The sequence below is a fragment of the Cryptomeria japonica genome, chromosome 3 (assembly GCF_030272615.1).
Source record: "Cryptomeria japonica chromosome 3, Sugi_1.0, whole genome shotgun sequence".
Lineage (NCBI taxonomy): Eukaryota > Viridiplantae > Streptophyta > Pinopsida > Cupressales > Cupressaceae > Cryptomeria > Cryptomeria japonica.
The window spans coordinates 32,272,200-32,285,702 of NC_081407.1; the positions used below are offsets into that span (position 1 = coordinate 32,272,200).

The 13,503-nt window shown below is 36.9% G+C and overlaps 1 protein-coding gene across 1 annotated transcript in view; it reads left to right on the plus strand.

Annotated features, from left to right (window-relative positions):
- LOC131065992 (probable amidase At4g34880) overlaps positions 1 to 13,247 on the plus strand; it is a 50,285-nt gene extending 37,038 nt beyond the window's left edge. Inside the window, exons 3-5 of the mRNA XM_058000649.2 lie at positions 11,823 to 12,059; positions 12,268 to 12,457; positions 12,545 to 13,247. Coding sequence (XP_057856632.2) covers positions 11,823 to 12,059; positions 12,268 to 12,457; positions 12,545 to 12,904 — 787 coding nt within the window. The 3' untranslated portion in view covers positions 12,905 to 13,247. The remainder of the gene's footprint in view (positions 1 to 11,822; positions 12,060 to 12,267; positions 12,458 to 12,544) is intronic.
- Positions 13,248 to 13,503: the final 256 nt, after the last annotated feature.

The following is a 13,503-nucleotide window of genomic DNA, read 5'->3' on the forward strand; positions in this document are numbered from 1 at the left end:
CTCTATTGCCTCATTTACTACTGCAAGGGAAATGTTCAGCCATCTACAAGGTACATATGAAGTTAACAATCTCAGTAGGGCAATTACTTTAAAACAACAACTACTTAGTATCAAAATGGCAAAAGAAGATTTTGTTATTTCCTACTTTATGAGAATTTCGGAACTAAAGAATCAGCTAGGTTTAATTGGTCATAACATGGAAGACAAAGACCTTGTCATGATTGCCCTAAATGGTCTACCTCACTCATGGGAGTCATTTGTCCAAACCATAAGTGGCAGAACTGAGTTACCTACCCTTGATCGCCTTAAGAATGATTTCATCCAAGAAGAGTCTTGCCTCATCACAAGAGGGCAAACCAAAAATCCCCATGTAGATAATCAACACATGCTTACAGCCCAATGCAAGAAAGGGGGAAATTAGAAGAAGCCTTATCCAAAAAGAAATAGGGAATTCAGACCATTTAGTTCTCAGCACCCCTGGAAGAAACCAAGAGATACCTCGCGTGTCCAATGTTTTAGATGTGACAAATTTGGTCACTATGCTAAAGAATGTCAGAATAACCCTACTCAAAGAGAAGCCAACCTAAATAAAGTCTCAGAACAAAATGATGACTTCTTATTCATCTCCGCTCTGTCTAGCAGTATTCCTACAGATAGTAATACATGGCCGATTGACAGTGGTGCTTCCAGACACATCACAGGCTATTGTGATCATCTTTCAGACATAGTAGAAAAGGATATCAGACTTCACGTGGTAATCGGTGATGACGTTCGTTATTCGATAAGAGGTTCTAGCTCTACTTTAAATTTAGACTCTAGTATTAATCTACACCTTAGTGATATCTTGTTTGTTCCTGGAATTAAAAGAAACCTAATTTCCATTTTTGCTCTAGAAGATAAAGGTTATCAAATTGCATTTTCTGAGGGAAAAGTTCTTGCTTGGCCTAAGAAATCTAGTTTTAAATTTGCTCGTATAATGGGTCATAGATATAATAGTCTTTATAAGCTCTCTACTAACCCTATTCAAGCCCTCATTAATGAGGCTCCTGAATCCTGTGAGCTATGGCATAGAAGACTTGGACACTTGCATTATCAAACTCTTCCCTCTCTTGAAAAGTTAGTCAAAGGTATGCCCAAACTCAGTCAAATTCATGATAATACTTGCAAAGGTTGTGCTATAGGTAAAAATGTTAAAAGTCCTTTTTATAAAAGTGAAAATAGAGCTAAAGACAAACTAGAACTTGTTCACTCTGATTTATGTGGTCCTATGTCTATAGCATCTCCTAGTGGATTTCTTTATTACGTAATCTTCATAGATGATTTCTCTAGGAAAACTTGGATTTACTTCTTGAAATCTAAAGAATCTGATGAAGTCTTAAGTAAATTTAAAGAATTTAAGGCATTAACTGAAAACTCCTCTGGTAAGAGAATTAAATGTCTAAGATCTGACAATGGAGGTGAGTACACCTCTGGTAGCTTTTATGATTTTTGTGGTGAGTCAGGAATTAAGAGGGAGTTTTGTGTTCCATACAATCCTCAACAAAATGGAGTTGCTGAAAAGAAGAATAGGACTATCGTTGAGGCTGCAAAGGCTATGATTCACGATCAAGATTTGCAGACCTTCCTATGGGCTGAGGCTTCTAGAACAGCAGTGTATATCCAGAATAGATGTCCACACCATGTTCTAAAGAACATGACCCCTGAAGAAGCCTTCACAGATCCAAACCAGACGTCAGTTACCTCAGAATTTTTGGAAGTCCCGTTTATGTTCATGTGCCCAAGGAAAAGCGATCCTAGTTGGAACCCTCCCGAAAGAAAGGCATGCTAGTCGGCTACAGTGAATCCTCCAAGGCATTCAAGATATACATCCCGAGTCAAAGGTATGTTGAGGTAAGTAGGGATGTTACATTTGAAGAAGATATTGCTTTTAAGAAATCAAAAGGTTCTTGTGTTATTGATGAAGCTAATGACAATCAAGATATGAATGTTGATACTAACCCTGAGATTCAGAGGGAGCTGGTTGAACCTCCACCTCAAGAAGAACATAATGATCCACCAGAGCCCATGAATCCCACTGATATTCCTAGTGACATTGTCGTTACCAAAAAAAGGCCTCTTTGGGTAAGAAACACCATTCAAGAAGCCGAAAGATTTGCTGCTCCCAATGGCACCTTCCGTGAAACTAAGAGACCTCAAGTATTCTCCAACTACGTTGCATTGATGTGCAATCTCATCGAAACTAAACCTTGCAATGTTGAAGAAGCCTTGAATCATCATGCCTGGAAGCTTGCTATGGATGAAGACTATCAGTCAATCATCAAGAATGATGTTTGGGATATTGTGCCCAGACCCAAAGGTAAATCTGTTGTTTCCTCTAAATGGTTATTTAAAATTAAACATAATGCTGATGGTAGTATTAAAAAATATAAGGCTAGATTTGTAGCTCATGGTTTTTCTCAAAAGGAAGGCATAGACTATGAAGAAACTTTTGCTCCTCTTGCTAGATATACTTCTATTAGAACGATAATAGCTATTACTGCTGCTAGAGGTTGGAAACTACATCAGATGGATGTTAAGACTACCTTCCTTAATGGTGTCATTGAGGAAGAGGTCTATATTGAACAACCTGAGGGTTATGAGATTCAGGATAGATTAACTCATGTGTGCAAGTTGAAGAAAGCTCTGCATGGCCTTAAACAAGCTCCTCGTGCTTGGTATGAAAGAATTGATAAATACTTGTTAAGTCTAGGTTTTTATAAAAATGATGTTGACTCTAACATATAACTTTAAGTTAGCCAATGATGAAATGCTAATTCTAGTTCTATATGTGGATGACTTATTTCTTACTGGTAAAGATGAACTTATTGTTAGATGCGAGGAAGAACTAGCTTCAGAATTTGAAATGAAAGACTTAGGTCTAATGCATTATTTTCTAGGTCTAGAAGTATAGCAAAGATCTAACGAAATTTTTCTAAGTCAAGGAAAGTATACTATTGACATTTTGAAAAGATTTAGAATGATGGATTGTTAACCTATGTCTACTCTTATGGAATCTAACTTAAAGAAGTTAAGTGTTTCTACAACTAACTCTGATTTTGCAGATCCATCAGAGTACCGACAATTGATTGGATCACTGATGTATCTAGTTAACACTAGACCAGACATATGTTTTGCTGTGAATGCTCTCAGCCAGTTTGTGAGCATGCCCAAACATGTTCATCTTGTTGCAGCCAAGCACATCCTAAGGTACTTGCAAGGCACAGTTGGTTTTGGGCTGAAGTATCGACTTAACACTTCAATAACCTTGGAAGGTTATTCAGATGCAGACTGGGCTCGAAGCGTCAAAGACAGGAAAAGTACCTCCGGTATTTGCTTAGGTTGGGATCTGCAGTGATCTCTTGGGCTTGCAGAAAACAATCCTCAGTGGCATTGAGTACTGCTGAAGCTGAGTATATTGCAGCAAGTGTAGCTTCTAGAGAAGCAGTGTGGCTTCGTAAGCTTCTTGCTAGGCTATTTGGTCGGCCTTGGGATCCTACAGTTATTCACTTTGATAATCAGAGTTATATCAAAATGTTTATCAATCTAGTGTTTCATGACAAGTCAAAACATGTGGAAACTCATTATCATTTCATTCAGGATATGGTGCAAATAGGTGTTATTCAGCTGAAGTACGTCAGCACTGATGAGCAGGTTGCAGATATTCTCACCAAGCCTCTATCCAAAATGAAGTTTGTGTACTTCAGGGACAGACTTGGTATTGTGGAAAATGAAACCCTAATTGAGAGGGAGTCTCAATCTCAGTGATACATTGTGTTGTATCAAACCACCCTCTGCAGGCAATGTAAGGTGGTATTGTAATCTTCTCAGGGAGAAGTGTAATTATTAACCATCCTCTGCGAGCAATGTAAGATGGTATTGTAATCTTCTCATGGAGAAGTGTAATTATTAGCCATCCTCTGTGGGCAATGTAAGATGGTATTGTAATCTTTTCAGGGAGAAGTGTAATTGTTAACCATCCTCTGCGGGCAATGTAAGATGGTATTGTAATTTTCTCAGGGAGAAGTGTAATTGTTGACCATCCTCTGCGAGCAATGTAAGATGGTAGAAAAGATCCTCTCCACCCTCTGCGGGCAATGTAAGGTGGATCCAGTCTATGCTTGTGTGCGAGCTGGAAGATTATATTATGTAATTCTATTCTTTGCTTGTGTGCAAGATGGAAGATTATAGTTATGTTTCTCCTCCCTAATTAAGAGGGAGTGTTGATATTAATTAGGGAATGGCGGATTCCAATTGCCTTGGGCAACATTGGAATCCACCCAAAAGGGCTGGCCCCTTTCCTCAAACGTGTAGGGCAGAGCCCTATCCTCACAGCAACCTTAAACTTCGCCTCACAAACCTAAAACACTCAACGTGTTGTTAATAGGACCAACCCTATTCATAAGGCATTTAAGAAAACAAATATAATTAAAGTTAATTATAAAAGAAGTCAACCTATCCAAAAGGGTTTCGCTCCTCATATAAGTAAAGGTAAGAACTCATTATTATTCACTCAATTCAATCTGCTCTTTCATTCATGCGAAACCTACATGCCTGCCTAAATGCGAACTTCAGGGAGACACATGACATCTGCACTTACAGCAATTTACATCTGCCATTAGGAGGTGCGAAATACATGACATCTGCACTTACCGCAATCTACATCTGCCATTAGGAGGTGCGAAATCCATCATAAGGAGTCAGCAAATTCCTTGAAGGTCTACAGTCTAGGTTAAGGGAATAGCAGCATCCATCTCTCATATGACAGCAAGCGAATGTTGAAGGCAGACACCTCGATCTGCCATACCTCCTGTGACAGCAACATCTGAACCTCCAAATACATGAGATAAGTGTTGTAATGTTTGCATAACTATAATCCATAATCAGATCTGAGGATCTTTTCTGGCTGGGTTTTTCCTCCTAGGAGATTTTCCTAGGGTAACTGTGTCTTGTCTTTATTTCATTCTCTTTCTTTGCTATGCTTAAATCTGAAACTATAAATCTCTAATCTCATTAATCTAATCAGTAAACAAATTCTGCTTTTCTGAGTTTTAGTTAATCTGAAAGTGTTAAAACTAACATGTTAGATTTCCCACTTCTATGCTTCAACACAAAGGTGTAACTTTGCAAAAAGTCTAGCCATCTCATATGTCTCTAATTCAACTTACTCTTACTGTTCAAATACTGTAAGGCTTGATGATCGGTATATAACACAGACTCCTTAGGCAACAGGTTATGTCTCCATTTACCATTCGTCCAATCAAAAGGTACCAGGTCAGCTTTCATTCAAGGGGGGAGTAGGTGACACATGACGCTACATCAAATACTATTTATCTTACTTATCCTCATCTCTCATTGGCCAATGTAATGGTGGTTGTAACAAACCCTAATATCTTTCGATCTTGGCCATTGATCGTGAATCAATCTGAGTCGTTCATTGTAAATGGGACTTCTATAAAAGGGCTCAGATCTCTCATTTGAAAAGGTTAATGTTAGAAGAGTAGAAGAATAGTTGCTAAGGCAATTAGAAATTATAAGTTAGAGTAGAATTAGATTAGGAGAGAAGGTAAAGATTGTTGCCAAGATCTTGTTGCAAGAGACATTGTTTTTTCATTGAAGTTATGGTGAATTTCATATGTTGATTCAACATGTTGCATGGTCTCTACTTTTCATTTGTTTTAATGTTGGTTAATTGAATGAAAGATCTTGTGGATGATTAATGGTGAAATTCGCATATCCATACTACTAACAGTTTGTTGATTGTAAACTTGCCTTGCGTGGTCAACTGGAATCCTTATTCAAGCTTAACTTCAATTGCTATTCACACATTGATATGCATTGCCTTGATGGTGTCTACGTTGTTGGTGGTAATTTGAACATTATATATTTACCTTAGAAGATTGCACTAGTTTTGTGGAGTTGTTCATTGATGTCAAAGCAAAGTCTAGTAGAGTTTCATCAAGTCATCCACTACATCCTACATTCTAAGAGTAGATTAGTCTTCTTAAACCCTCCCTCCTTTTGTCTTTTTTTTAATTCAAGTCAGTTTAAGAGAGAAAGCATCACCAGATTGCAATATTGAATGATAAAGTTTCAGCAGCATTCAAGCATTCATGTACAACATAAGTCCCCTTGTGATTCCAGCATTATCGCATCAAACCATTGAGCTTATCCACACGTCAAGACCTGATAGTAGAAACCTTGGAGTCTTCCAATTGATCACATACTTTAGCATTTGGGAAGATTTTGAGTGAGGGAGGACTGTAATGCCCCCATTTTTATTGAATCTTGTTCTACGAGCATTGGCTAGTTTTTGGGTTTTCCTTAACCTCCCAGATGTGTAGGAAGTGTTCCAATGTTCTTAGTGAGTTCAATTCTCAGTTTCAATTGTTTTCAACAACAGCTGCCATTTATAGTGAGTGCTTGTCTAGCACGGATCTTTATTGTTCAACTTAGACCTCAAAGAACACTGCTATTTATAGTAAGTGCTTGCATGACACCAATCTTTTTGGGTTTTTTTGGGTTTGTACTTTTTGGTCCTTGGAGAATATTGCTATTTATAGTAGGTTCTTGCATGGCACTGATCTTTTTGAGTTTTTTTGGGTTTGTTCTCTTTGGTTCTCTAAGAACACTACTATTTATTGTATGTGCTCGTGTCAGCAATAGTTATTATCTTTCAGCTTCAATTATGTTCCAACATGATCGGATTTCTATTTCTGGTGTCTTGGGAAGTTTCTTAAGGTGATGGATATTATCCTCAATATTTATATGAAAGGAATAAAGTGACTTTAAATTGTTCACTTTATTGTTACAAATATTAAAGTGCTAAGTTTTGACTCTAAAGTTGGATGCTTAGGTTATGGGGGAAAACTTAAGTTGTTGTTTTTTAAGTTTTTTGAGAGCTTTCTGAGGGCAATAAAATATTTGAATTTTTAACAAGTGCTCTAATTCCCTCCAAACTCTATAATTTGGAGCTTGGAGTTTGTGATCTCACTTCTTCATTCTAAGTTGTTGGAATGAGCTTTGGAGTTCTTCCTAGAGTTGTTGAGGATGAAAACCCTCTAAAATATTTCTATTATGGTGGTGAAAGATCCACCCCAGCTGGTTCAGTATGCTCATTCAGGAAATACTCTAGGTTTACATGAGTTCTGATGATTTTTAGGTTTCAAATATGAAGATTTATATGGTGTTTTGATCTTGGTTTTTGGTGTTGGTGTAAATAATTATTCATCATGGATATTATTACACCTCACTTAAGTTTACTTAGGAAATGCATTTCATAGTAGTTTGGGTATGAGACACTTGGGTGTTTGTGCCACATTGGGATAGTGTGTGTAGGAGAATTTCCACCTTTTATGGTGTTGATCTTGTTACTACTTTATCATATCCACTTATTGTGGAGTGATAATTCCACCTCCGGTAGGTGATCCACCTCATGTGGAATATTTTATTGTTTCTCCTACCTACCTGTTGACGTGTATTTTATACACAATCATACACAGAATAAAATACCAATAGGCATCTTATCCTCTCTTGAGAAAATAGTCTCTAACTGCTGAAGATCTGCATAAAGGATCAGTTAGGTAGACTCCAAGGTTCTTTTAGTAGGGTCTCTACGTGTGGACAAGCTTTTAGCGGTATGATGTGATTTGCTGTTTCCTCCAAGGGGCCTTACGTATTCCAAAAGTTCAAGATTTTACTAAACTAAAGAAACTTTTCAAAATATAACAAAAGAGTAGGGTTTGGAAGAGGTCTAATCTAATCTAACCCTATGAATGACTTAGTATGGACAAGACTTGGCAAGATTCAACCAACTTCAATTTTGCCATAAGATAACAACTCAATTGAAATTAGTGCGATCTTCTAAGGTAATAAAATGATATTCAATGCATCAAAGGTCATGGGCACTACCACGAAGGTACATATCCAAGACACAATAATGATTGAAGATTAGGGGATTCAAAGTGTTTTCCAGTCGACCACGCAAGGCGTTCCTACAATCAGCAAGAAGCTAGTGGTTTGGATTACGAATCCTACCAAAGATCAAGTCTCACACTATGTCCTTCAAATTAACAAGCTACTTTGATTGAGCATGATTCAAGTAAGTTAAACAACCATGAAGATAACTTAAGAAAGTTGCAACAAAACACCATAACTTCAATATTTTATTGATTTCCAAGTCATCAAAATCTTGCAAGGACAAAGCATAATTTGATTTGTAGCTCCGGTCCTTCACTGAGGGACAGGAGCGATTTTGCTCCTGGAGGCATTTCTGTGTTCATGAAAATCTTCAATTTATATTCAATGGAAAGCTCTCGCCTTCCTTGATCACTTCCAATTCGTAACTCATTTTGACCCTGCAGGAATAGTAAGATATTTGAAAACGAGCTCCCGTCCTTCACTGAGGGACAGGAGCGATTTTGCTCCTACAGGCCAAAATATCATGATTTTACACATTTTATCAATTCACGAGGCGAAAACAAATCATTCTCAATGCCCGGGATCAAAAATCAAAAAAGTCAAAATTTGGTCAAAATTAGTCAATTGGACAAAAATTCACATTTCATAATCAACACTTAGACAAATTTGAGTTCTGCATTCAAAATTCCAATTGAAAATAGACCAATTTGGCGAATTTATTGCATTCAAAATTTGCATCCTAGAAAAGGAAGCCCAAAAAGCTCTCAAAACTGACTGGATTCTGGCTTGAAAAGACGTTAATTAAAACCCTAAGGGTTAACCCTAAATCCAGACAACTGACTGACTAACAAAATCCTAAAAGCGAAGCGAAAAGCGAGCGAAAAACGAGCAAAAAGAGGGGGTCCCCATTTGCAATGGGGCGATGTGTGAAATGGTCACAACACTACCACACCTATTTCCTACCTACCCTTGTTTCTTATTGAACCACATGTCATGTTTGTGTGCTCACATATCCATATTGCCTTGCCTATATATGCCGGCTCATATTCATTGTATGTAACGATTGATGATCCAGTTGATCAGTATTTTCATCTTGATAGAATACAGTTTATTCCTATCATCTATTTTGTTCTCTCTCATTTGTGTTTTCCATTGCCTCTAGATCTTGGCAAAATCTCACTTTTGGAATAGTGTGTTATGTGGATTTTCAGTGTTTCTTAGTGATTTTGCGAGATTTTTGGGGCGTTTGGTGGATTTTTTAGGTCTGGCCATACACTTTAAGCTAGTAGATTGAACCATATGATGATTGATAGACACCAAGGTACTTGATATCTACTTTTGGGTATTTGATAAATCTTCTTGTCCTAGCTGGGAAATCATTTCCAGGTAATTTCATTGAGATTGGAATTGAATCTCATTTTTCCAAGAGGAATCACCCTCCTACCAGGCCGTACAAGTTTTTCATTGAATCTGTGTATGTTTCAGATCATTTAAGGTGACATTCTAATGTCTAAAGTGCTGTCAAACAATTCTGTGCAGTTTGGAGGGTCTATTCACCTGTTTGGGGGTGTCCCTCGTGCCATTGCAGCCTCCTAGAGGTCTAATTTCAACCACAAAAAGCCATGTCAAAATGCTAATAATGACACTTATAAATCTGCACTTTGCAACATACCTGTAATGTCTTCATTGGCTGTCCATTTGAGGTATTTCATTGAATTAATGACTGAAATTAAATTTAATTGATGTTTGGTGCTGTATTTCAATTTGGGTTTATGATAATGTGGTTTCTGAGGCTATGTAATGTGCTTTGAATGAATAAAGAAATCAGGTCAGACCTAGTTTTGCAAGACCTAGTTTTGCAAGTATTTTCAGTTTGTATTGGCAAGTTTTTTGTATGACAAAACTACTCTGAAAAAACAAAAACAAAAATCAGGGGTAACCATTACACAAAAGTATTAGCCAAGGGACCTTACATGGTGCCCAATAATAAACAACTAAGAATTTTCTATCTTAGTTACCTCATTCCCTTCTGAAACCATGACAACCTATATGGTCTAGAATCTTTTGACACCTCAAATTATGTTTTTCTCCATTTCTTCAAACATTGTATTCTCGGTACTACCATTGTCAGTTATAACTTTATAACACTTATCTTTCAACTTGCAGATTTGTGTGGAAAATTTTCTTCCTCAGACATCACTCTTCATCTTCACACTTCTTTGTTTAAATAGGATCAACACTTCTTACCACTAAAGCTTCTCTTTCGAACACAATATTTCTTCCTCTGATTGTCGTTCTCCTTGTGTTATACTGTTTATCGATTCATTTTTCCAATGTCTTTCTATTCCATCAAAGATTGTTTGAATGCCTAATAGCTATAACATAAATGTGTCCTTGTTGGACACCAACCATGTGATCTTCTTCTTTGGTTTGATTCTCTACCTCTTCCATTCAAGCTCCCCTTTCCTCAAATATTCTCACCTCTATCATTATTTGAATATTCTATCTTAGATGTAGACTCTCTCCTTGACCCATGTTGAAAAGTGGATTCCCTCTCCATGTAAAAGTCTTCCTTTAGACATATTCTTGCTAATATTTTCTGCATATATTTATGCTAAGTGATGATAGTCTTTATCAATAAAATGCAACATGATTAAGGCTAACTCATCTTGGAGTCAGAAACATAATCAATTAAAACATCTTTCTGCAGTAATATTTGCATATTCCTGCATGGTTGTCTCTATTTGTAACTTCATGAATTAATTGGTGTATTCTTGTTAATTGTATATTAGTGTTAATCAATCTGAAATTGTGAAATCACCAAAAGATTTTCCAATAATTATTCAATGGCACAAACATTTCCATAGAGTTTTTAAAATTTCGAGTCACCTTCTTATCTTCCTTCTACCATCTCATCTCTTGCTTCTGTAAATTATCCAACCTAAGTGTAGCATGAGACTTCATTGTATTCTCCATCTCAAAGTAAGTTTTCAATCCTTAAACCAATGCATAAACACTAAGTTCCTCATATAGATTCCCCCCTGAATTTTGTAACTTCGGCATTGATTTGGAGGTTTGCTTTTGTCAAGGTTTCAGTAAGTCCCTCTGATTGGATCACATACAACATTCCAGGTCATGGGAATCCGTCTCCTTAAAATAAGCCTTTAATGAAACCCTAATATTTCTTTCATGGTTCATTGGAGATGTGATGTGGACTCGTCTTTGCTTTTGTAAGCTAGTTGTACTTTTACAACTTCATTAACTTATCATGGTCATTTGTGGACATCAAAATAATTTCTTTCTTAGTTGGAATTACATTTTCTCTGACTTATTGTTTTGTTGAGAGCTCCCGCATCATAGAACACCAAATTCCCTTCAATTAGCTATATACCTTAAGGGGTGTCTATCCCACCCAACTTAATCCATTTCATAAAGGTTAATAATATTTAGGTCAATGCCAAGCCATATACATAAGCCATCTACAAACTTGAATGCCACGCAGTGAAGTGTATAACGGGTCATCCACCTAACCACTAAACCAAGGCATTATTGCTATCAGCCAAACGTATTTATAGTAAGCATATCATAAATCTGTGTGCTTAAGTGAATCAATGATAAAGAATGTGGTCACCATGCTGAAGATCTATAGCAAGTCTATCAATGTCTTTTGGTTAAGGACAGAAATGTGATACATGAATGCTGCTTTTTACGAAAGTGGTCACCATGCTGAAGATCTAAAGTAAGGCTATCAATGTCTTTTGGTTGAGGACACAAATGTGATAAATGAATGCTGTTTTTTACAAATTCATAATTCCTAGAGATAAAATAAGATTCTGAGATAATTAACTTGAATCTGTTGATAACAGACCAATTTGCAGAACAGTAACAGATGCAGTTTACCTGTTAGATGTGATTGTTGGGTATGATGTTTATGATCACAAAGCTACAAGAAGTGCAGCTCAGTTTATTCCAAAAGGAGGATATAAGCAATTCCTCAAGACAGAAGGGCTGCAGGGAAAGAGGCTGGGTATTGTTCGAAACCCAGATTTGTCACCAGGATCTGCTGAAGCAATATCCTTTGAGAAGCATCTAGCAACTATGAGGTGAGCTTAACGTTTTTAGGGGTAAGCAAATGTGTGCTTATTGTTTGAGAGGAAGTCTCCCTTCACCAATAATGCCTTATTGAAAAGCTGCATTAACACCAGGGTGTGGTCCCACAAATTTAGAACAAGTTTTGAAGCAATATAAGAAAAAAATACATATTCTACTTCAGAGAAAACTATATGACATCTCTTGATGTCTGATTTGCAGGAAGAAAGGGGCAATTTTAGTGGAAAATCACATGTTCAGTAAATTTTTGAATTTAAGCACCGATGATGAGCAAATTGTTCTAAAATACGAGTTTAAACATGATGTGAACATCTACCTTTCAAGGCTCCTGCAATCTCCCGTTCGCACATTAGCGGACATCATCTCCTTCAATACACAACATGCTATGGAGGTAGAATAATCTTTCTCACTTTGTTTTCAGAGTGGTTTATTTTCTACTTTAAAATGTTTTTAAGATTATATCTGCTGTTTCTATCAGGAAAAACTTTTTGAGTATGGACAAGGGAAATTTATTCAGTCCCAGAATACATCTGGTTTGAAAGCACAGGAATATAAAAAAGCCCTAGAGACAGATCGCATGCTAACAAAAACTGGAATTGATAGGGCATTAAAAAGCTATAAACTACATGCCCTCGTGTCCATAGATATTCAGATTAAAAGTGTTCTAGCCATTGCAGGATATCCTGGTATCAGTGTGCCTGCAGGTTATAATACAAGCGGGGTTCCCTTTGGCATTTTTTTTGCAGGAGGAAGAGGCTCAGAGCCCACTCTCATTGAGATTGCCTATTCTTTTGAACAAGCAACCAAAGTAAGGAAGGTGCCTTCATTGAGCAGATAGAGAAAATAATGAGTATTTTTTCTTCAGAAGATATGGCAAAATCCTTCCATCCACAAAGATGTCCTAACTTCTCTGGCCACATTACCATTCCTAATGGTTGCTAAACATAGATTACATATGTTGGAAGTCTACATTGAGTAAGTTAGTCTAGTTTGGCAGAAACTCAATTGCAATGTTTAGGTGCACCTTGTATTTTATAATATTACTCACTCATATTTGAGGCTTTATGTATCATTGAAATCCATGTGAGAACCAGCTGAGAATCGAATATGTCATATCTGGGATTTTTCTTCTACATACAAACTACTAAAATTTCAAGTAAAAGCACTATCTGGTCATCTGATGAATTTTGCTTGCTTTAAAGAACTGATATTGAGCAAAATTTAACTTACCCACCTTAATGATGTGCTGCACAAATGATCAATCGATGAGATGTACGACTGTACGCGTTAAATGATATGCAGGTAGCATTCACTCGCCAAATTTAAATAAACAAAACCTTGGTGACATGGATTGGCGTCCACAAGTTAAAAACCGGTAGAGAGTGCAGTTTTAACAATAAAACTGAAATACGAAAGAAGATGTAGACGAGGAGAGGA